Genomic DNA, 25,775 nt, shown 5'->3' with positions numbered 1-25,775 from the left:
TCCATCTGGACCTGTAGGGAAAACAAAAGCACTTCTATTTCTCTTCAATCAAGCCCTGATGTAAGATGAGGGAGACGCTCAGAGCATTGCCCATATTTAATCAGTCACAGCCCCTCCGCAGACAGATTTGTTTAAGTTATGGAGTCTGCTTGGGGTAACAAATGTGCTAGGGCTTATTTTCCCTCTTATTTACGCTGCATACATAAAGGCTGCACACACATAACGTAATACAATTACTTTTCTCGACATATACATATATATATATATATAACGCACATACACCACACACATTTTAAGTTATGGTGGGTGAAAAAGGCGACAAGTAACCTCCCCCGTATAGCATGTGACCTGTCTAAGATATGTGAATGTGCTCATAAGTGATCCTTTTATTTGATATATATAAAACACATTAGTGAATGACTTTAATTATTGCATTCTGTGAAAAAGTAAAGCACAGGCAGCACTCCATTTACATCACATATGAGATTTGTAAACAAGCTCATGAGCTACAGGACACGTCCTAACAAAAGACTACAAAATGGACGAATAGCAAGCACGGAGATTGTCACTCAAGTATTAAACCGCAGTTAAAATTTGCATGAAATTGTTGTCTAATAACATTGAAATTCATTCTTGAAATGACGGTGGCATCTACTTACACTTTTCTGTGTATATTTATGCTCTATATAATTTTTTAAAAAATGGATAGGCTTAAGGAAACGCTGTGATACCTGTAAATATATTTCTGAGTGTTTTTATCTTCACTGGAATTATTCAGAATAATCATCTCAGTATACACCCGTGTGAAGAACAATGGAATAAACTGGATACTTTTCTTTCCAAGTGAACAGCAATGCTATGAACCAGTGAAACTCTTCTCACTCGCATCTACCTCAATTACTGCTATAGTACTGACAGGAAGCTCTTCAGAAACATATGAACCATTTGTTCTTGTTGACTATGAGTGATGGCTTATCCTGAAATGAAGAAAACAATACAATGCAGCACCTATCTTAGCGAAGTTACTTTATAGGTCTGCCTGGAGGTTATGTCTAAGAGGTTTTAACATTCTGGAATTCCCTGGGGACTTTAATCACTATTAGTAGAGGATCCTTAGAAGGTCACATAACAGGCATCCTTGACTAAATGAAGCATGCAGTGATCTTTCACCTCTGTCACTGCAAGAGCCACTTGTAGCACAAGCTCAGCCTTTAAGGGCTTTAATCCCAGAGGAGCTAGCAACACCCTGCTGTGCTGTACCTTTGAAGTCATCGCCAGCAGAACAAGGCTTAACCCCTTTAATGCTGGAGGGCTGTATATGTTTTTGTAGAAGAAGGGAACCAAGTGTTCCCACAAGTTCAATAACAATGGCTATAAATCATTGTCATATTGGTTCAATAAAAGGCATCACAACCTACTGTACACAGACTCTGGTGCACGGATAACAGTAAACAAATCAATTGCTTTTATTGTCTTCCAGTTTTACAAAAATGCTAAGGACTGGTGGTTGTTTGGCTTCTATTTCGTTGTGCCCTTGGCATGTACAGGTGTGTTTTACACACTAATGACCTGTGAAATGTTACACCAGAGGAAGGGAAGTTTGCGGATAGCTCTCAGCGAACATCTGAAGCAGGTAAATATTGTCCGGATCGTCTGCCATGTGATATTACAGAAGGATATTATGTTGATATGAACAATTTGCTGCTGGTTTTTGTGTCCCATAACCATTAAAAAAAAATGCTACAGTCATTTTAAATAGCTAATGTTCAAACATTGTGAGAGCTGTGAATTAGCATATTTGCTGTTAAAATCAAGCATTCAGAGGTATTTTGAACTTTTATGTGCTACAGCAATGTATGCATTGTGGGCAGTTAAATTGCCCAGGGGTGTTCAACTCCGATCCTCAAGTACCCCCAACAGGTCAGGTTTTAAGGATATCCCAGCTTCAGCACAGATGGCTCAATCAATGGCTGTCAACGACTGATTCACTGATTGAACACCTGTGCTGAAGCAGGGATATCCTGAAAACCTGACCTGTTGGGGTTACTTGAGGACTGGAGTTGAACACCCCTGACATGGACCAGTTCTTCTCAAGCATCTCCTTGTGGATCCCTGGCCATACCGGTTATAGGAATAACCAGTGCACTTATATAGAGGTGGATGCACCTAAATTGCATATGAATAGAATGTTTGGGGATTGCTTCAGAAACCTGGTCCTGCTAAGGGCCCTGATGAGAGTTTTGAGAAGCACTAACATAGAGTCCATAATATAATGTCATGAATCAGAATCGCCATCATTATTTTGCTCTGATTGCTCCATATCAAAGAAGCCTGATTTGGTGTAAACATCTCTCTTGTCAATGGAAAGAGAAAAACACATCAAAGTTTAATGTGCATCAAGATGCACTCTCAATGTCATAACGAATACTCCCCACTGTGTTTTAATGCAATCTTTTTAAAGTAACAGACAAATACATTCTTCATATCCGTTCAATCAAATATAGTGATAAATTGCCGAATAAATATTTAATCAGCAAAATGTAATATAACAGCTCATTTTATTTTGGGGGAATTTGGGGTTAAAGCATTTAAAAATATATATTAAGCAAACATATCACATTACCTCATGATAATAGATTTATTATTTATACTAAAAATGTGGTTCTTGTTGCTATTAGTTCTGGGTTCAACACTTATAGTTAATATCTGCCTGTATTGTTGGGTCATTCACTTAATGGCTGCATCTATTAAAATGTTCACGGATATGGCCATTATGGCTGCAATTATTGCTTCATATACTTGTATTGTAAATGACTGGTCAAGTAGTTTTGAACAGGGCAACCTCATTGTCTTACCAAAATCCCATGCCGTTTTGTGATGTCACTGGAATATATATACAATAACAGGCTACAAATACCATTAAAAGCTTTAAAATCATGTTATTCTTAACTCCTGGGACTCCCAGGTTCCCAAGAAATTGTATGTAGCATTTAAAGGGCGAAATGAAAACAAAAATCAAGGTGGTTGCCGTTGTCATCCAATAGGAAGCCGCAATGTCATGTCCTGATTACATCGCAGCTTCCTATTGTCCTACAGGAGTGAGTCTAACCTGATGGCCATATTGATTTACCAAAACCGTCTTCAGAGTTAAAAATAGGGAGGGTAATTCTGGAGAATTCCCCCCCTTTCAGATTATGGGGGAGACAAAATTGAGTAGGGGGGTTTCATTGCTTTAAAAGAGGATTTGAACTATACATATAGAGGAAGTCCATACACGGCTACCAGCAGGATGGGCACATCTGGAGGCAGGGAGCGGGTGATGCTTTATGTTGTGACACAGTACTGTTGGAGACAGAATACTAGGCTTGATAAACTATTTGGCTTGCTCTTTTATTTAGCTTTCCAGTGTCAATAAGGACTCACTAAACAGACAAAGTGTCCATCTCATCCTTAAAAAGTATGTTTCTCCTTGGAGAGTGAAAACAAAGAAAAACCTGGCGCCAAAAGTTCATTGGATAATCCTGTACTCCTCAGGGGATCAGCACACTTGCTTGACAGGCCATATAGGGGAAAAAACACAAACAGACACAGATCATAGTGCAACACTGTAGGGTTAAAACAGGTCTACACTAATACACACACTGCACATATAACTTAGAGACTCCTAGTGACTATAAAAACTATTTATTAAATAAAAAGAACTATGCCATAAAATGGTTTGGACAAATGAGAACACCGCTGGTCATCCAGATGTGAAAAATCAGAGCCCTACTTACAAGCAGCAAGGCAAATACAGGCAATGCAACAAAGAGTCTTCCGGCTGCTGCTGATGTCTTTGCAGAGATGTGATTCCTGCTGCACCGTGACTCTCGTGCTGACTCTCCCTCCAGGGGTTAACAGGAACAGTGGCATTGTTGGAGGCCTGCTTGTGGGGCTCACAGCTCTCCTCCACGTGAGGCTGCTCTCCTCACTTCCTCCTCCGGTTACACAGGCTGTCTCAGCGTGCCTGCACGCGAGTGTGCACGTGCCCTTAAAGGGACAGTACAAGCGTCCTGTATGCCAAGAACTAACGGCTGCAATGGGGCTCAAATGTGACCAAGTGTCACTTTGAGCTTGGTATTGGACTTTTTGGGACACTTGGTCACATTTGAGCCCCATTGCAGCCGTTAGTTCTTGGCATACAGGACGCTTGTACTGTCCCTTTAAGGGCACGTGCACACTCGCGTGCAGGCACGCTGAGACAGCCTGTGTAACCGGAGGAGGAAGTGAGGAGAGCAGCCTCATGTGGAGGAGAGCTGTGAGCCCCACAAGCAGGCCTCCAACACTGCCACTGTTCCTGTTAACCCCTGGAGGGAGAGTCAGCACGAGAGTCACGGTGCAGCAGGAATCACATCTCTGCAAAGACATCAGCAGCAGCCAGAAGACTCTTTGTTGCATTGCCTGTATTTGCCTTGCTGCTTGTAAGTAGGGCTCTGATTTTTCACATCTGGATGACCAGCGGTGTTCTCATTTGTCCAAACCATTTTATGGCATAGTTCTTTTTATTTAATAAATAGTTTTTATAGTCACTAGGAGTCTCTATGTTATATGTGCAGTGTGTGTATTAGTGTAGACCTGTTTTAACCCTACAGTGTTGCACTATGATCTGTGAAGGTTTGTGTTTTTTCCCCTATATGGCCTGTCAAGCAAGTGTGCTGATCCCCTGAGGAGTACAGGATTATCCAATGAACTTTTGGCGCCAGGTTTTTCTTTGTTTTCACTTTCACTTTCTCTGTCAGTACTGACAGTATTACTAGGCAGCCTTTATATATATATATTTTGCAATTGTCACACTGGTGTTTTAGTCTTTAGCGCTTGCGCACATTTTTTCTTTTTCACATTTCTCCTTGGAGACTTCCTGCAACCTCTGTTCTATAACTCTTGTTAGTAAAGAATGGGAAACCAAATCCCTGATGGTACAATCAAAAACTTCTCAAAGAGGATGAGCTATTCTATAGGACTTATACGGCTGTTATAAACCCAACTGAAACCAGAAACAAATGTAGGGAATTAAACCATATATAACAGTCTCTAATGCCTGGTTATGAAAAAATACCCTAAAACCAGTCCCGTTGGATAGCTGAATAATATCCTCTACTAATCAGGTGAAGGGGTGATGAATGGCAAGAGGGGGAAAGGAAGGTGGTAAAGGGGGACTGTGGAGCCCACTGTAACAACAGCCTCACACCCCGCTAACCCCAATTAGTCCACACACCTCCTAAAATTGAATAGTAAAGGAACATTAGCCCATATTCAAGTACACAGAAAGGTTTGCATGTAGCATCACAGGCAAAATGAGTGTACCCATGATAATGCTTCCCGTGTGGTTCCGAGATCCTGGCGTGCTTCTGCCTGAAAGGCAAATAAACATTCAGAGAACACTGCAGAGCGCACAGTGGTAGAAAATGAAGGCCTGGAAGCATACGATAAAATTATAAATTTAATGAAGCAACAACGAAGGTAAAGCCTCTGACGCGTTTCATGCTGTAAGAAGCGCTTTATCATTAGTACCCTTTCAATTTCCTATTTTTACCAAAATGGAAAAGCGCAGACTTGCAGAAATTTGCATAACAGCAAGAGTATGCCGTTTGTAGTAAAGGAGCTACAGAAATGTTGCAGTAAATTGCTTTCTTTTTAAGCACTGTGATCCACACAGTATAATAAGCATATGGAAGTGATAGGGATACACTGTGGCAAACGATGGGTGCTCCAACCATAAAATAATCAAAGTTTGAAGCAGCAAAAATGTTGACCAAAAACATTTACTAACTAATCACCTAAATATTTCCATTTAATGTAAGAATTTATTTAAAGCTGCAGTTCAAGCGGCCGTTTAAAAAAAATAAAAAATTAAAATAAATATATATATATTGTTGTTTCCATTAAATATGTGCATCAATACAATCTGCACACTTACATTAAGTGATTAGCTAAGCTGCAGATCGATACGTTCTCCTGTAGTCGATCGCTTGCTCCGGGTTATTTAACTCAGTTCTTGCACAGCATTTTGGGAAATGTAGTCCTGGAATATGAGTGACTGGGCAGTTACAAGATTCAATTGGTGCACTGAGAAAGAGAAGACGGGGTTCAAGAGCCAGAGCCTATCAGAAGGGGAATGGACTGTCACTTTGGAAATGCTTCCTACATTAGAAATATTGAAAAATGTCTTTAAAACATTTTTTTTTTATTTTGTATTAAATGCTACAAGTATTTTCTCATAGTACAGAACTGGTTTATTAAAAAAAGAAATAAACACATGTAGGATATTGCTTGAACTGCTGCTTTAACCCCTTTGTAACATAATGCAAAGCAACGGGTTCCAGTGAAAGGATTAGTACTTAACTCAATACAGTATCAGCGCAAATACTAATAGTGTTTCTTTAAGAATATTTATTACATTAATCTTAAATACTGTGAATAATAAACATTTTAAAATGGAATTATACCGGGGCTGACTTGAAACCTATATAAAACTAGTAAAATATAGCAGGCAGGAAAATCAGCCCTCTTCACTCTGTCAATTGTAGACATTGTTTACTTGGCAAAATCCAGTAAGTCTGCTCCACATTAGCGAATGTTCAGAGAACGGCTTGATGGTAAATGTCAGGGTTAAGGTGGATTACCATAAAACACACGTGATAACTATGCCCATACATTGTAATCCGATGTAGTCTGCACACACAATATTTATTATATACATTGCAGAATAACACACGCATGGTTTTATGTATGTGTTTTGCACAAGGTTTCTATCTGATGTCTTAACCTTAAATACCATTCTGTCGAAAAATGATTACATTTTTGTAAACCATATAAATCACTGCTTAATGTCTTCACATAGCGGCGAGAAGTTGCAAAGACTGTCTTCTGCTTGGTAGTGATATTCGCGCTTTGCTGGTTCCCCCTGCATTTGAGTCGAATAATCAAGAAAACTGTATACAATGAAGCGGACGCTGGGAGATGTGAACTACTCGGGTAATTCTTTTTTTTATGGTTTCATATGTCAAGAGATAAATAAATTTGCTTTAAAATTAATGTTTACCTTTTAGCATAAGTGGCACTGCTGCTAAATAAGTAAACATGTCTCTTGAAATATTATTTGTCCACTTGATGTACTGTAATTGGCTGAGTAGGCTGAGTAGGCAGCATTGTGAGATACAATTGTGTAATCATGGTGCAGAGCATAGGTGAGAGGTATAGACCTTCAATGTTCGTTTTGTAGAGAACACTGCACTAGTATCTCACTACACCTTGTCCTGTCTAGTAGATACAACACTGATATGGAGAGGAGAGATAGCTGTTCATTGATAGAAATGTAGTCTTGTTTTGCCAGGATGTTTATCTATGAAACAAGTAAGTATGGGCGGCAGGTTCACCTCGGGCGCCAAATAACCTTGCACTGGCCCTGAAGCCAAATAAAGATACGAGGCTTCAGAAGGTGATACGGATCTAGTTCTAGATCCTCTTAAATTTAAAGTCATTTAACTTGTTGTAGAGTTTATATGGATTTTACAGTTAGTCCTGGTAAACGTCTATTTCATGCTTAAGCTCATACATACAGATATAGCGCCCATTTTTAAACCCCCTACCACGTTAGTCAGGAAGAGACATTTTTCTCCCGTGACTTTTGCGTGTTACGTGTGAATGGAGCCTCTCTAAAATATTGCGTTATGAATTTCTCGCCGCAGCATTAGCAGTTCTAATAACAGGTGCAACTTTTGTACTCTGAACTTTATTGTGTGTTTCATGTCAATGCTACTTTAATATTGATTTTGAGGTTAAAGTAAAACGATTATAAGTAAATTGTATACATGTTAATGTCTCTATAAACCACAATTAAATATAAGAGTGACAGCACTTTATCTTAATGTTTCCGTTTCTCTTTTTTAACGTCTAGTTTCCTGTTGGTGATGGATTTCATCAGTATTAACCTAGCGGCGCTAAACTCCTGTATAAATCCAATAGCTCTCTATTTTGTGAGCAAGAAGTTTAAAAACTGTTTCCAGGTAAGAAACTCATTGTACAATATCAGTCAAATATGCTCGGCTGTTACTTTATAACTTGACTGAAATTCTAGCATAATGCCTCAGTATCTATCCTTTACTGGAAAAAAAAACCTGCTTATGGTTACATCAAAGTCCCATTGCCTTTAATGGGGCTTGTCCTGCGATAGCGCGTCATCTGCGCTTATCACACCTTACAGAGTAAGGGTCTAAATGCAGAGCTGAAGTCTACTCAATAGAAACTGAAGCACATTTAGAATCAGATCAGCACCGTAAAAGGCACATTATACTAACGTATTTTGAGTGAAATTTAATTGATTTATCTACAACACCCTACAAAGTGATTACATCAAATAATTCAGCTACACTGCCAGACCTATTTTTAGTCAATGTTAGCATAAAGAACATAACATTAAAAGTGCAATCCTTGTTAGTTTGCAAATAACATTTGGCTTTCTTTGGAAACCTGAGCAAACGTTTCTTTTTTGGAAAGGGGGAGTTCTTGGCAATTAAATGTTTATTCAAACTTTTGTCCAATGATTTGTTAAGAGCCAATAAAGATAAAGGGAGATGGACGCTTTGCCAGTGCAAACTCCATGGTTATATAACACAATAGGGGGAGTACATAGAGCAAACAAAACCCCATCTGATGTCTTTGTTTACCATGTTTAACATAAAATGATTATTTCAAATACTTATAGGCATCAGCTTTTTGTAAAAAAAAAAAGAAGAAAGAAACAAAAGGTGTCAGTCAAGTAGATTTAACGCCTTAAATTGGTTAATTTTGTTCATAGGGACTGCACCTTTAAGTTGATTATCCCGACTTCCTCCTGTCCTCACAATTAGAACGGAATGACGAATTTTATGTTTTCAAGTCTTAACAATACTAAGGCTAAGGTCCCGTTGCACGCGTCCGCACGGCTGGCTTGCTTGCCGGCGGCGCGTGCAACTCGCTGTACCGCGATCTGCGGTCTACAGGAAACTTTTGTCGGAGCGGGGGGGGGGGGCGTGGCCAAACGGGTCGGAGCTCCACTTGTAGCATTACCCTGCCAGGACGGTCCTAAACACCGGATCAGCTCCGGTCAAACATCCGCTGCCCCTCCGCTCATGGGCTGCACTTGGGGCTTTTTTTGTTCATTGTATTTTGTTTAATTCCCTCCCTCCCCTCTCTCATCCCCCCCCCCACCCCACAATGTTGCTGGAAACAGCCGCCCTTGAAAAAAACCCCAAACAAAAGCAGCTCCTGGGTGTGTGCGGCGGGGGGAACGGCTCCCGCTGCCGTTGGATGGATCGGGGTTTGCTATGGAATTAGATTAAAGGATGTATAGACACTTTGGCGTGTCAGAACTGCAGCTACTGATTGTGTTACAGGGCTGTGAGCTGCACAGTCAGGGACTGAGCCGAAGGGACAGGCGGCCGGGGCTGTGGGACTCAGGAGGCTGGCTTGCCATTGGTTGAAGGGAGCCAGTCTATGATTGGCCCCTTCGCGTACCATGTGACGCGTTGCCGCAAGAGAACACCATTCTCTCGTGTCTCCTGCTGGCTGCCGCGTCATAGTATGTCGCAAGTTGCAAGTGAGGAGGGACTGGGACCGGATCGTGAGTTCAAACCGCAATGGTAAGTTGAGCTCACGCCGCCGCCCGCGCCTACGGGCGCAGCGGGTCCCAGCCCTAAGGCCTGGGTCCCGCTGCTTCCGATGGCCCATGCGGCCGCGCGGCAGCGGACCACCAGCCCCTTTCCTGTAGTGTGGAGGTCCCCGCTGGCTCCTTACTACTTGGCTGACTGCGTGCTGTGACGCGTCAGCCGGCCGATGCTGCAAGCTCCTAATGATTTGCAGCTCTGACGCGTCACGTGGTGCGGCAGTCAGCCAATGAGGGAAGGAGGGGAGGGAAGGAGCTAGATGGGAGGCGCCTTGGGAGGGGAGCAGGGAAGAAGCTGCGTGGTATAAGTGTGTGAGTGTATATGTATGTGTGTGTGTATGTGTTGTGTGTATGTGTTGTGTGTGGGGGTGGTGGTGGGGGGGTGGACGGCACCACGGCACCACGATCTTCACAAAGTTTTACCACGCCCCCCTCTCCCACTCCCACCCCTTCCCGCTCCGGCTCCCTATAGACCGCATATCGCGGTCAATTGCCTGTCAGCGCGCCGCCTGTCTGCAGTGCGGGCGTGCTGACTGAGGGAGCGGGGCCTTAGCATAAGTCAAACATGCTCCACTCTCTAAACAAAGTCAGACGTTTAATATACACAGCCGAAAACAATCTTCTAGATACATGTAGAACTCCAACCTCACTAATTTTGTACACAACACACAATACGCCAGAAAAGACTCTTGAATTGGTTTAACAAAAAAGTATTTCACATTTTAAATTATTTGGATTTCAACAAATCTAGTGATCACCATGTCTCAGCTGCTTGACCAAACAAAGTGTTGCATGCAGAACTGTTACTATCCTGATACTCTATGTATCTAAAAGTACTGATACATATTTCATATTTGGTAAACAAATTATCTATATCTGTAAAAGTTACTCAAGTACATATTGTTTCCTGTTTATTGCTTCCAGCAAAGTGTTACCTGGAGGTGATGTATCATCAACATTTCAAAGTTGTTTGAATTTAAGATTGTCCAAATGTCTAATTGAATAAAACGTTACATATACACCAAAGCCTAATTGTGGCAGCACACTTACTATGCAAGTGTTAATACATTTCAAAGAGTGTGACAGGATTTTGCCAGCTAAAGTGGGAGCGTTCCCAACGTAGGGTTGCCATATTTAAGTTGTTATAATATGGAACCCTGAAACCCAGTATGAAAGTGTGACGTCATAACGAATGATGAATGATTGACCGCTATATTCTTTGGTTCTTATCCTTTCTGCTCTTAGCAGAGCAGGGGAAGATGCGCACTGAACTAACCATTAGTGGTGGGAGAGAAAGTTACGCCAATGGGCGGGGTGTCATGGTATGAGATGACCACGCAGTGTCCTAACATTATTATTTTAATAATTTAGTAAGGTAACATCTATGGGAAAAGGTGCTATTACACTCAAGAAGAAATCTATTTCTTTTTTATGACTAATTCAATTAGAGTAATTTTAAGTTTAGGCATTTCACTTGAAGGCAATAAAATAAGGGACAATAATGTGTCCCGACAGACATTTCCGGGCAATGAAATAAGTGACAGTCCCATCTGGCAACCCTATCCATTGACGAATCTGTCAGAATAATCTTGAAAGCCAATGTAGCTTTCCTTTCAATTGATCAATTATGAGAAAGCAACACAAGAAAAGTTTCATTTTTGACAGCTAAAGTGTTCAGAGAAACTGTAATTATTTAATGTTACAAGAATATACTTGACAAACACTTTTTCAACAGTTAGGTACCGACATCTATAGAGTAGTAAAATGGAGTAAAGAAAATCTCCTAGTGTCTAGTGGCAGCTTCTTTGTAGATGCAACTTCTGTGTCACCTCAAAGATAAATAGCATGAATGTTGTAGAAAAAAAGGGCAATTACAAGATGCACCAAAAAAAATTTGAAATTTAATGTCAAGTAATAAAAATATGAATATAAAGTGAAGCACTAAAAGCATTAATTAGAAAGCTTAACTTTATGCGGTCCTTGTTTGTAACTGCTCTCCGCTGGCTCTACAAAACGTCCAGTAAATGGGGGACTCCTCCACTGTCTGGTGTTGGTGTCCTCCTGTCCTGCTGGCCGCTGATTGTTTTTAGGGAGCTCAATAATAGCGGTGCGGCATCTGGTAGTGCATTAGGTGTCCTTCACATCCCAGTAACTGCGTTCCTCTGCGCCAATGATAGCCCGATGCATTACTACGGGTGGCCGGATGGGGGAACTCAGTTTCACCTGGAGTTCCCCCATCCGGGCGCCCATAGTGATTCACTGGGCTATCCTCGGCACAGAGGAACACAATGACTATAGGTGAGGAACACAATGACTGTAGGTGAAGGACACTTAATGCACAGCCGGATGCTACACGCTATTATTGAGCATCTTGTAATTACACTTGTTTTTTTTTTATATATATATATATATCACACATACATAAGCCTATATATATATATATATATATATATATATATATATATATATATATATATATATATATATATATATATATATATATATATATATATATATATATATATATATATAAAGACAAAAGTGGTGCAATTCTGGGCCAAGAAAACTGAACCACATGAATCAAGTGAGATTTTTCTCATGCTTTTGCTCCACACTTATCCCCGTACACATTACATTATATATATGTAACGGGTTTTCCCCCCCCCAATCTCACATTGGCCCGGGTAATCTAACCAATCCCCATTACGTGATCGTGTATGGTGGTGCACCTGCAAGTAACAGGACTCCTGAGTCTCCCGCTTGATGGTATTAGGGGATGTCATCAGGACAGGTAGCTGAGGTAGTGGGTGCGAGTCCTACCTATATCCAGTGCAGCGCCTCCACCTCATCAGGATCTGTGCTTCCGCAGGGAGATGGTCCTGGTGAGGAACTCCTTCTTGGTTGTGCCATCCACTGCTGAGTAACTCCACACTCACACAGTGGAGGTATATTCATACAGGGCATCTTTATTGATGGTTGGTATGGGCAAGCTGCCCCTCACAGATAACAGCTCAGCCACTCATCTCTTTGTAGCACTCTCTTAGGAAGGTCCCTTCTCTAATAGATCTGCTTTCCACCTCTACTCTTAAAGAGATTCCCCAGCTTCTCTGGCTGCTGTAAGCTCCTCTCTTGAGCTGCTTTGTCTCTCTCAGCTCCTCTAACTCTGCTGCGTATGCTCACTGACTCACAGCTAGCAGGAGACACTGCAACAATGTTGCAGACCTTACCGTGCCTCTCACTGACTGAGCAGCTCAACAACAGGAAACTGAACTTCTAACTTTAGGCAGTGCTGTGTCTTATATCACCCCCCAGAGAACAAACCTGCTCTGTACCACTAAGTGTGGGCACAATGCATGTTGTCACTTCCTTTGGGGATATATGACACCTCACCAGGGTGTGAGGGCAAACCTCCATTGATTGTTGCTGGCACTCCTGCACACTTACCAGGGTTACTGCCAACATGAGAAAGAGATATGTACACCAATCTTAGACCTGGCTACATTCTCCCCCTGGTGGAATCCCAACGTCCTCGCTTGGAACCTAAATTTGCGGAACCTTCCTTCAGGTAGCACTGCAAAACATAACAACACATATTACAGTACATATCTTTTCTCATAACATTATAACAGATACATCTTAACGTAGATGTGTAACACCCAGAATTATTCCCTTCTGTAGAACCCATGACTGGTACCCCCATACCCTCTCAAGGTGGCTTGCGCACAGCATGGTCCACTGGGCTTAGAGCATCAATGCGGTAACACTCTGGGTGACATACTGGACACCCACAATCAGCCCATAACTCTGGCTTGGATGCTAGTGGACTGAGAGGATCATGCCCATACACCTCCCTCAGGCATCTCCTGGAGATGTAGCATATCCCCCCTTGACTACACCACTTCTCGTCTAACCCGCCAGGATCCCAATTTTCTGCATCAAGGGAACCCATTTCTAACGTAAGTTCGCCCTCCCAGAAATGGTGAAAATTACGTACCCAATTTTGGCGATCCCTAATAACTCTTCCTGACAGTGAGGGCACATAGGGGGCTCCCCGGGCAATAGGCACCATATGAGCAACATTACCCAAATCCCCAGATGAAACTCCCAATGTTCCTGGGGACCCAAAATTTGACCCAATGCTCTTAGAATCACACCCCACCATAACAGTACGATTGTCATCATCAGTGCAGTATAACATTCTTTGCATAGCCATTTCCCTCCCCGATCCCTCATCGTATGTAAAGCACTCGCCCCAGTCCAAGTTTTCCCCAGTCCATTCTTCAGAAGTGGCTCGGGACTCCCCAGAAAACCCTTGGCTAGACTGGGCCCCATAGGAAAAAGTGACAGGGGCATGGGTTTTAACTATGGCCGGGGGTTGGGCATAAGGAAACACTGCTGACATACGCGGGGCTACGACCCGCAACTTCTCGCTACCTTGCCCAGTACCATCGGACTGGCACTCCGGTTCATCCGTGTCATTGTTCCCAGGCTTCCGCAGGGCCTGCCGGCTCTTCCCGGACCCCGGCGACCTGGTACAGCTGCTTGGCCGCGAGTACGCGGCCATCTCGCGGAACTCGCCGCCATCTTGCGTTGGGTTCCCAACTGGAACCTCTTCCTCCAGAACGACGTCCGCCGCCGGAAGTGATGGTTCTGCTCTCCGCTCCGTTCGGGCCTGGGCTAGGCCTTTCTCCGCCGTTGCCACCACCGGTGCCTGTGGAGGGTAAGGATGTATCTCACCGCTCCGTCGGCTCGGGATGGGTTCCTCTCCACCGTCTGTTCCGTCAGTCAACACGGCCGTGGGACTCCGCCTCTCAGGTTGTTTCTGTACCGGCGACACGAGACTCCGCTCTGCCGCGACACAGGTAAGTGCCGGTTCTTTCACAGCACCGCTGTAGTGGTTCGCCGGTAGGCGCATCACCACCGTCGTTGGGGTCGCTTGCTCCTCGGCCGAGGAGCCGAACTCCCACTCAGGGAGTGGCACTCCTGCAGGGGATCGACAGTGAGATTCCAGGCTCTCACCGCGGTTGTGGGCCCCTTTCTCTTGAGGCTCCTTTGCAATCATTAGAAGCGATCCCCCTTCTCCAGGATCAACTGGTTCTTGCTTGACCAAGGGCGGAGCTTCAGCCGTCAGCTTGGCTGTGTCCGCTCCCGCCTGACCGAGATGGGGACCCCTCCCCCTGGTGAAGATTTGGGGAGGATCACACAGATTCACGTTATGGCCCCTAATTGGCTCTGAGTCCGTCACAGTCTCTGAGGGCGCGGCTACAGCTTTCGCGCCATACCTCCCCGCAGGGTGTGGTTTTCCTTGTGGCGCCAATCCTGGCCAACTTTCTGCAATTTTAGCATTTGCAGCATTTTCTGCAACTGGCCCACGCGGTCTCCCAGGGAAGCGGGAACCGCCATTTTGGATCGCTCTGCAATCCATGTTAGCAGCAGTTGTAACTTCATGTTTCTCTATCTCATCCACTAGCTTCTTCCAGGAAAGGGGGTCACCCCGTATCCAGGAGCACCTCATCCTGACTACAATAGGATGGTCAGGTATTGCTCCTCTCAGAAATTGATCACAACAGTACACATTCATCTCAGTGGCCGTAATACGATCCCTTTTCCGCATCTCCCATAAGACTGTTATAATGCGCAGGAGGAAATCAGATAGCTCCTCTCCGTCTTTCTGACGAAGACTGTAATACCGCTTCATCACTTGTCCTATGTCCTCTTCACACGCAACGGACTGAGTGAGCATTACTACTGACTCCGCCACCGCCATTTTGGTTGCTGTGTTTGTTCTGATTGTACATGGAGCTCCTCTCTGCGGGGCAGCTGCCATACCGATACAACAACCATGCCTTGTGCACCACCATGTGTACCTAATGTAGATCTGACTCGTGTTTGCACTACCTCAGGGTAGGCTCACTCTTGCTGTGTCTGCTGTATCTCCTTCCTCCCAGTCTGTGCTCCCTTTGGTAAGTGATCTGGAATGGACTAGAGTACTCTTCCATGCAGTACTTGGGCGTCTACCTACTGTTGGCTAGCCTAGTGCAGATCCTCTCCAGAATTCCTGACCACGTTAACAGGCTATCCCTTCAGGCATCCTACCCCTAGCGCTACCTCAAGGTGACTAGGACAGCTATAGCCCCCGGCTCCAGACTCACTAACCCCTTAGGTCAGTCTAGGGCGTGCTTTGCAAGGTTTTTCGTTCTCCTGACTACCCCTAGATTTTCCCTTTCCAGCACAGAGCGGCAGCAGACACTCTCCCTGTTTCCTATTGTGTGCCTAGCAAAAGCCTGTCCTGTTAACAGGCATCTCAGCAGCGCCTCCAATTGTAACGGGTTTTCCCCCCCCCCAATCTCACATTGGCCCGGGTAATCTAACCAATCCCCATTACGTGATCGTGTATGGTGGTGCACCTGCAAGTAACAGGACTCCTGAGTCTCCCGCTTGATGGTATTAGGGGATGTCATCAGGACAGGTAGCTGAGGTAGTGGGTGCGAGTCCTACCTATATCCAGTGCAGCGCCTCCACCTCATCAGGATCTGTGCTTCCGCAGGGAGATGGTCCTGGTGAGGAACTCCTTCTTGGTGGTGCCATCCACTGCTGAGTAACTCCACACTCACACAGTGGAGGTATATTCATACAGGGCATCTTTATTGATGGTTGGTATGGGCAAGCTGCCCCTCACAGATAACAGCTCAGCCACTCATCTCTTTGTAGCACTCTCTTAGGAAGGTCCCTTCTCTAATAGATCTGCTTTCCACCTCTACTCTTAAAGAGATTCCCCAGCTTCTCTGGCTGCTGTAAGCTCCTCTCTTGAGCTGCTTTGTCTCTCTCAGCTCCTCTAACTCTGCTGCGTATGCTCACTGACTCACAGCTAGCAGGAGACACTGCAACAATGTTGCAGACCTTACCGTGCCTCTCACTGACTGAGCAGCTCAACAACAGGAAACTGAACTTCTAACTTTAGGCAGTGCTGTGTCTTATATCACCCCCCAGAGAACAAACCTGCTCTGTACCACTAAGTGTGGGCACAATGCATGTTGTCACTTCCTTTGGGGATATATGACACCTCACCAGGGTGTGAGGGCAAACCTCCATTGATTGTTGCTGGCACTCCTGCACACTTACCAGGGTTACTGCCAACATGAGAAAGAGATATGTACACCAATCTTAGACCTGGCTACATATATATATATATATATATATATATATATATTATATATATTTTTATATATATATATATATATATATATTATATATATTTTTATATATATATATATATATATATATTGTGTACGGGTATATAAAATAAAAATCAGCCTTTTAGAATATGCTCAGACTGAAGGAGAGAGCCGCCATACAGGGGGTGGGAGGGGAGGACAGCCGGGACTCCTGTCTTGACCCGGTGACTATAGGGGCCCAAGCCTTGCAGAGGGAGCCTGTATAAAGTGTTGCAAAGGGGGCTTGCTGAAGGCTGACCTTGGAGGTGCCTATCTAATACAGCATGCTGCAGGCAAGTAGAAGGGAGGCTCCCCTGACAGGCACCTCAGTGGGCCCCTCCACTGGCCTCCAACAGGCCCGTCCATTCTCTAGGGCAGCAGATATTCAGTGAGTCCCTCTCCCTCTCCACTTCTGTGCCTCTCTCTTCCCCCTCTTTCCCCCCTCTCTCTCTTTATCCCCCCCTCTTCTCCCCCCTCTTCTCCCCCCTCTTCTCCCCCTCTAGTTAGGGTGACCAGATTTTGAAAATGAAAAACCGGGACATTTTTTTTTTTACATAACAGTTTATTTATTGTAGTACACTTATACTTACGACCATTAGTCTTTGTTACATAGTTGTGTGTGTGTGTGTGTTGACCTCACTAATCGAACAAAAAAAACCCAGATGTGAATGATTCGGAACCCCTTAACCAGTGTCTGGATGCCCCCTCTTCACAATTTCTAAAGCAGCAATCCCACCTGGGATCTTACCTGATCCGCAGTCCCTCAAGGTACTATACTGGAGGGGAGGTGTTCCCTACCTGTCTTTCGAGGTCTCCCGTGTGAAACTTGAGTCAGATCTGGAAGAAAGAAGGGTAGGTTACTTCGGTGTAGGTATACGGCAGTTAAAATAAGACAGGGAGGGTGAGAGAGACAGAGAGAGAGAGGGTGAGAGAGACAGAGAGAGAGAGGGTGAGAGAGACAGAGAGAGAGAGGGTGAGAGAGACAGAGAGAGAGAGGGTGAGAGAGACAGAGAGAGAGAGGGTGAGAGAGACAGAGAATGAGAGGGTGAGAGAGACAGAGAGAGAGAGGGTGAGAGAGACAAAGAGAGAGAGGGTGAGAGAGACAGAGAGAGAGAGGGTGAGAGAGACAGAGAGAGAGGGTGAGAGAGACAGAGAGTGGGTGAGAGAGACAGAGAGTGGGTGAGAGAGACAGAGAGTGGGTGAGAGAGACAGAGAGTGGGTGAGAGAGACAGAGAGTGGGTGAGAGAGACAGAGAGTGGGTGAGAGAGACAGAGAGTGGGTGAGAGAGACAGAGAGTGGGTGAGAGAGACAGAGAGTGGGTGAGAGAGACAGAGAGTGGGTGAGAGAGACAGAGAGTGGGTGAGAGAGACAGAGAGTGGGTGAGAGAGACAGAGTGGGTGAGAGAGACAGAGAGTGGGTGAGAGAGACAGAGAGTGGGTGAGAGAGACAGAGAGTGGGTGAGAGAGACAGAGAGTGGGTGAGAGAGACAGAGAGTGGGTGAGAGAGACAGAAAAGTGGGTGAGAGAGACAGAGAGTGGGTGAGAGAGACAGAGAGTGGGTGAGAGAGACAGAGAGTGGGTGAGAGAGACAGAGAGTGGGTGAGAGAGTGGGTAAGAGAGTGGGTGAGAGAGTGGGTGAGAGAGAGTGGGTGAGAGAGAGTGGGTGAGAGAGATTGGGTGAGAGAGAGTGGGTGAGAGAGAGTGGGTGAGAGAGGGTGGGTGAGAGAGGGTGAGAGAGAGTGGGTGAGAGTGGGTGAGAGAGAGTGAGAGAGAGTGAGAGAGAGAGGGAGAGAGGGTGACACAGAGAGAGAGGGTGACAGAGAGAGAGAGGCAGACAGAGACAGAGAGAGGGTGAGAGAGAGAGGCAGACAGAGAGAGGGTGAGAGAGAGGCAGACAGAGAGAGGGTGAGAGAGAGAGGCAGACAGAGAGAGAGTGAGAGAGACAGAGAGAGGGTGAGAGAGACAGAGAGAGGGTGAGAGAGACAGAGGGTGAGAGAGACAGAGGGTGAGAGAGACAGAGGGTGAGAGAGACAGAGGGTGAGAGAGACAGAGGGTGAGAGAGACAGAGGGTGACAGAGACAGAGGGTGACAGAGACAGAGGGTGAGAGAGACAGAGGGTGACAGAGACAGGGTGACAGAGGGTGACAGAGACAGGGTGACAGAGGGTGACAGAGACAGGGTGACAGAGGGTGACAGAGACAGGGTGACAGAGGGTGAGAGAGACAGGGTGACAGAGGGTGACAGAGACAGGGTGACAGAGGGTGACAGAGACAGGGTGACAGAGGGTGAGAGACAGAGAGACAGAGAGGGAGAGAGGGAGAGGGACAGAGAGGGAGGGTGAGAGGGAGAGGGGGAGACAGACACGGGTACACACACACACTGGTACACACACACACACACACTGGTACACACACACTGGTACACACACACACACTGGTACACACACACACTGGTACACACACACTGGTACACACACACACTGGTACACACACACACACACTGGTACACACACACACACACTGGTACACACACACTGGTACACACACACTGGTACACACACACACACACACACACACACACACACTGGTACACACACACTGGTACACACACACTGGTACACACACACACACACTGGTACACACACTGGTACACACACACACACACTGGTACACACACACACACACACACACTGGTACACACACACACACACACTGGTACACACACACACACACACACTGGTACACACACACACACACACACTGGTACACACACACTGGTACACACACACACACACACACACTGGTACACACACACACACACACACACACTGGTACACACACACACACACAGTGGTACACACACACACACACTGGTACACACACACTGGTACACACACACTGGTACACACACACACACACTGGTACACACACACACACACACACAGACACTGGTACACGCACACACACACACACACACAGAGACTGGAGTACAGACAGAGGCAGCCACGAGCAGGTGGCTCTCCGCCTCCCCCTGCACCCACCCCCGCGCCCATCTCCCGCACCTAGGGGGGGGGGGGATAGGAGCGCCGGGACACAAAGGTAAACTGCCGCCCCCCCTCCCCCGGAGGGCAGCCACGGGCTCCCGGGGCAGAATGGGGGAACACCGCGCAGCCACAACTGCCAGCCCCCGCGCCCATCTCCCGAACCAAGGGGACAGGGGGGGGGGGAGGGAGGGAGCGCCAGGACAGGAGGCAAAGGATAAAAAACCCACCTCCTATCCCCCCGGGCGGGCAGAGGGGGGGAAACACCGCGCAGAAGAGCCAGGAGCCGTGGGCAGAGACACACACCACGTGTGCTCTGCCGCAGGAAGCGGAAGCCCCGCCCCCAGGCACCCTTCCTTCCATCCATTCCACATGCCGGTCCTTGGTGAAGGATGATGCCGGGGGGTGGGGCTTAATGCCGGGACGCTGGGGATTGGCCAACAAGGTAGGAAACTGCCGGGGGGGGGGGGTTGGCATTAAAAAAAAAAAAATACTTACCAGCCGGGCTGCTGCAGTCTCCTCCTCCGCGCCGCCGCAGACTCGCGCACAGCGCACAGTGCACGGCAGCTTACTCGCGCACCGCTGGCGACAAAAAAAAAATGTGGACACAGTGAGGAAAATCCGGGACATTTCCGGTACACACAGAAAACCGGTACAGCTCCCGAAAAACCGGGACTGTACCGGCAAAAGGGAGATGGGTGGTCACCCTACCTCTAGTCACCCTCTCTCTTTCTTCTCTCCCTCTCTCTTCTTCCCCCTCTCTTCTCCCCACTCAATTCTCCCCCTCTCTTTTCTCCCACTCTTCTCCCCTCTCTCTCTCTCTCTTTTCTCCCCCACCCCCTCTCTCTTTTCTCTCCCCTCTCCTCCCCCTCCTCTCTCTTTTCTCCCCCTTCATCTCTGTTTTCTCCCCCTTCATCTCACTTTTCTCCCCCTGTCTCTCTCTTAACCACCTTTCTCTCTTTTCTCCCTCCCTCTCTCTCTTTTCTCCCTCCCTCATCTCTCTTTTCTCCCTCCCTCTCACTCTTTTCTCCCTCTCTCTCCCTCTTTTCTCCCTCCCTCTCTCTTTTCTCTCCTCCTCTCTCTTCTCCCCTTCTCTCTCTTCTCCCCTGTCTCTCCCTTATTCCTGTCTCTCCCTTTTTCCTTTTTCTCTCTCATCCTCACTTCCCTCCCCCCCCCACTATTCCTTCCCCCCTCCACTCATCCCTCCCCCCCTCCACTCTTCCCTCCTCAGTACCCCCCCTTTCTGCTCCCCTCCCCCAGGTCCATAAGTACCCCCTTCAGGCGCATACCTCCTTCCCTCTAGCCACCCAACCCCCCCAGGGTCATGTCTCGTTCTCCCCCCTCAGTGACCCCAAGTGTGCTTGCAGGGGGAGGGGTTAAAACAGTGATTAAGAGGAGGGCCCTGCTCCCTTAATTTGCCTGTAACCCAATATTTCTATTGGTGGCCCTGTTGATAGCCTCCGGGAAGCACCACTATGCTCTTCAGCCATAGATTTACACAATATGAAGTATACAGTTTACTGTACTAGAGTTTTCTTTAATGAAATCCATTAACCAAAGTTATGCACTCTTTACATGCATGTCTGCTGATTTATGATTTCATTTTCATTTCAGTCATGCCTGTGCTGTTGCTGCCAGTCCAAGACACATATCAATACAGTTCCAGTGAACGTAACCAGCGTTCAATGGAAAAATCATGATCAACATTACTACATCACCGACCGGAGCCTCCGCAAGGACAGCACCAACTAGCTACACCCATGAACAGTAACGATGCATTGAACCACATCAACAAAAATAAATAATGGTTATTTCTACAGAAAATCCATTGAGTGTCTCACGGGAAAAAAAAGATAAAGTAAATCACGCTGCCGTTGTTTGATCTTCCATTCCATTTCAGAGGCTACATGACTGGAGTGTCTGCAAATCTGAATTCCACGCACCTGGTCTTCTATTGGCTGTAATACAGCCCTTCAGTTTCACACACAGCATTGTGGCTAACTGGACTGTTCTATCAATCTCCCAGGCTGTGGGCTTACTCGGGAGTGATGTTAAACCTGCCTCCAGTTAGGATTGACTCACTGTTTTTATTTCCATGGTAAAACCCACAGGAAAGATTGGAGGCAGCAAGCAATGGAAATGGTCCACTGTGTCCCTTTACTCCTTCACTCTTACAGGATCAAGCAACAGAGTGCAATTGAATGCTTTGCAGGACCTACCATCAGCCGAGGGTTTAAGATCTAAGCAGACAAATATTTCCATTGAGGGAGAAAACTGAACGAGTGAACATTTAATTTGTATAAAACCATTTTTATTTAACAACATATCTCCAAAAATATTTTTAAATATGAGCACAATGGAATATGATTATTATTGTATTCTAGCATGTGTTGTACTACAGTTTTGCCAAGTGCAGTAAAATGTCAGGCGTATAATATGCGTTTTGTAGCACTTCATTATTTGAAGCCTTGCTTCATGTAGATAGTGGGATTTTTAAAGAGCATGCCAACGAGGCCCATTTAAATGTTCAAAGCCAAATGAAGTAATTTGCAAATACCATTCCATATATGTGTGTGTGTGTGTGTGTGTGTGTGTGTACATATATATATTATATATATATATATATATATATATATATATATATATATATATATATATATATATATATAATCAAATGAGTTATATATATATATATTTTTTTTTTAAATAAAACAAATCAAATTAGATCCACTTGTAATGACATGTCCTAAACCATGTGTTTTTCATTCAATCTGGTTTATATTTTCAGCCATATGAACCTATTCTATATATTGTGTATATGGATCAAATTATGCAGCAGTCTAATCAGAGAAGAAAGTTCTCTGACCTACAGTACTTGCAACAGTACTCAGCAAAGCTCACTTCAAAGTGAAAATCCACGTAATAGTTCTGTTCTTTAGGTAATTGCTCTGAATCAACATTGGAGCTGGCGCATAGCATTTATATGGAATTTTCAAAACATGCTCTCCGTATTGAATTATATATGTTTATGATGTTGGTACATTTAGGCATGCAACATGCTCTTTATTATCAAAATCTGTGTGATTGGTTTCCATACTCACCCACTATAAAGGAAGCCAGGAACTTCAGTAATACATTGTATCCTTGTTTTGACTTTTTTTTTCATGAGAAAAACATACTTTTGTGGATTGTAGAAATACCCCACAAACAAACTGCACAGTGACCAAGGTGAAAATGTACTTTACGAGTAAGAGCCTCACTCTGAATTTATCATTTAATCCTCTTGCAGCTAGCTGCGGCTAAGTGTTATGTACAAAACATAAGAGACTGTTTAATTATGTAAAAAATATACTAAAATATAATTTTGTAAATTACTCTATGCATTTTAAACATATGTAAGTATATGTATATACCCATTCTATTAGTGTTAATATTTAACATACTTATGTATAATCTTTAGACGGTGCTCTAGAATAGTGCTATGGGGCATGTTTGGGAGCCGACTGATTTATGTATTAGATTATTTCTGAGCCATTTCTACAAATTACTTAAATATACCAACTAAAGCCCTGGGGTTTATATAACATTACACATAATCACTAAAGCAAGTCACTAAAAAGTACTCTCAGTTGAAGAGATTATGCAACATATAATACGTTACTTATATAAAATATACTGTATTCTTATCACCATCTAGATAACAACTTTAGTGCCCAATAGGCTAGCAACACAAAAGCCCCTACAGCTTAATAAACTGTAAAAATTAATCCATGGTTGTAACCTGGCATATTTTTTATTGTGGCTTATTGAGAAGTGATCCAAACCCACAGCGTATTATGCTGTTGAATATTATCTCATTCAAAAATGATTCTGTTAATTTCCAGTGGTTTCGGCAAAAGTATCCCAAACCTTGAGGCTCTTAACCAAATATGCATTTTTGTACATGTCCAATTTGATAAATGATTGTGTGTGTTTCCATGGACTTGTGGTCTTTTAGAGCATATTTTGCTCCAATAAAAAACAAAAACATGGCCTATGGTATGTTATTTTTTTGGACTTTAAATGTATTGTTATAATGTAGTTGTTTTTCAACCAGGACTCAAGGGTCTGCTTTTTATTAAGCAATCATGTTTGGTTTGTTTAGCTATGCATGGGACTGTGTTTCCCTGAAGCCTCCCTAAGGTTCACATAATGTACACAGTGTGCAGTAGAGCAAATCAATAAAACTGTTTTGCAATAGACGGTATACAGATGCAGCCGTTTGTTTCTATCAGCCTCCACGGATGCCCCGTTAGCATTTTTTGAAGCAAGTAATGCAGCTCCGCGGCATTTGAACTTTGTTAGTAAATAAAAAATGTCTTTCTCTAATACTACTTTTTGGTGTTTTCAAGTTTTTACATTTTACATTTATTTTGAATACCATTCAATACCATTAGATACAGCATGATAGTGTGTGATATCGGATCATGCGAAAATGAACGGTAATAAGTGACAGGTTACATTGCATTTCGATTTTTAAGACACAATAGCACGCTATCACCTACACGCGTTTCTGGCCGTTATTGTGAACAACGCTGAAATTCCGTGTTCAGCCCTCTGTCACACAAATTATTTACAAGCAATGGAAATACCCGCATACTGTAGGTAGACAGTCTTACAATATAACAAAATTATATCAATATGATTACCCTAGCAACTACGGCTGTGCTTATAGTGTCACCGTTGCGTGCGCTAATAGTACGCGCGGAGCGACGGGAGCGACGCTGGCGGCGCGAATTCTTGAAGCCGGTCAAATTTGATTTTTCAGAGGCTGTCGCCACGTGACAGCCTCTGAACCAATCAAAGACCTGGTCGCCTGCGACGTCGCTGGAAAGCAAAATACAACTTTCGCTAGCGCCGACGGCAACGGGTGACGTCATGCATCACCGTCGCGCAAACTATAAGCGCGGCCTAAGGAACAACATATAGGCAATGATAAAGGCTGGTGTTCCTCCCTATGGCAACAATGTGATGCAAACATAGGAAGCAATGTACAGTTGGGTCCGGAAATAATTGGACACTGATACAAGTTTTGGTATTTCGGCTGTGTACCAAAATAAATTGAAGTTACAGCTAAATAATGAGTATGGGCTTAAAGTGCAGTCTGTCAGCTTTAATTTCAGGGTATTCACATCCAAATTGGAGGAAGGGTTTAAGAATTACATCTCTTTAATATGTAGCCCCCTCTTTTTCAAGGAACCAAAAGTAATTGGACAATTGACTCAAAAGCTGTTTCATGGACAGGTGAGGGCTATTCCTTCGTTATTTCATCACCAATTAAGCAGGTAAAAGTCTGGAGTTGATTCCAATTGTGGCATTCGCATTTGGAAGCTGTTGCTGTGAACCCACAACATACGGTCAAAGGAGCTCTCAATGCAAGTGAAACAGGGCATCCTTACTCTGCATAAAAAAAAAAGAAAATCCATCAGAGAGATAGCAGGAACATTAGGAGTGGCCAAATCAACAGTTTGGTACATTCTGAGAAAAAAAGAACGCACTGGTGAGCTCTACAACACAAAAAGGCCTGGACATCCACGGAAGACAACAGTGGTGGGTGATCGTAGGATCCTTTCCATGGTAAAGAAAAACCCCTTCACAACATCCTGCCAAGTGAAGCACACTCTCCAGGAGGTAGGCATATCATTATCCAAGTCTACATAAAGAGAAGACTTCACGAGAGCAAATACAGAGGGTTCACCACAAGGTGCAAACCATTCATAAGCCTCAAGAATAGAAAGGCCAGATTAGACTTTGCCAAACAATATCTAAAAAAGCCAGCCCAGTTCTGGAACAGCATTCTA

The 25,775-nt window shown here is 44.5% G+C and overlaps 1 protein-coding gene across 1 annotated transcript in view; it reads left to right on the top strand.

Moving 5' to 3' along the window:
* The window catches only part of EDNRA (endothelin receptor type A), a 64,888-nt gene extending 43,054 nt beyond the window's left edge, over window positions 1-21,834 (top strand). Inside the window, exons 5-8 of the mRNA XM_075613899.1 lie at window positions 1,481-1,633; window positions 6,881-7,014; window positions 7,937-8,045; window positions 21,550-21,834. Of these exons, the coding sequence (XP_075470014.1) occupies window positions 1,481-1,633; window positions 6,881-7,014; window positions 7,937-8,045; window positions 21,550-21,687 (534 nt within the window). The 3' untranslated portion in view covers window positions 21,688-21,834. The remainder of the gene's footprint in view (window positions 1-1,480; window positions 1,634-6,880; window positions 7,015-7,936; window positions 8,046-21,549) is intronic.
* Window positions 21,835-25,775: the final 3,941 nt, after the last annotated feature.

This window comes from Ascaphus truei, chromosome 1 (assembly GCF_040206685.1).
Source record: "Ascaphus truei isolate aAscTru1 chromosome 1, aAscTru1.hap1, whole genome shotgun sequence".
In the NCBI taxonomy this organism is placed as follows: Eukaryota; Metazoa; Chordata; class Amphibia; order Anura; family Ascaphidae; genus Ascaphus; species Ascaphus truei.
This window is presented reverse-complemented; position numbering and strand designations above follow the sequence as displayed.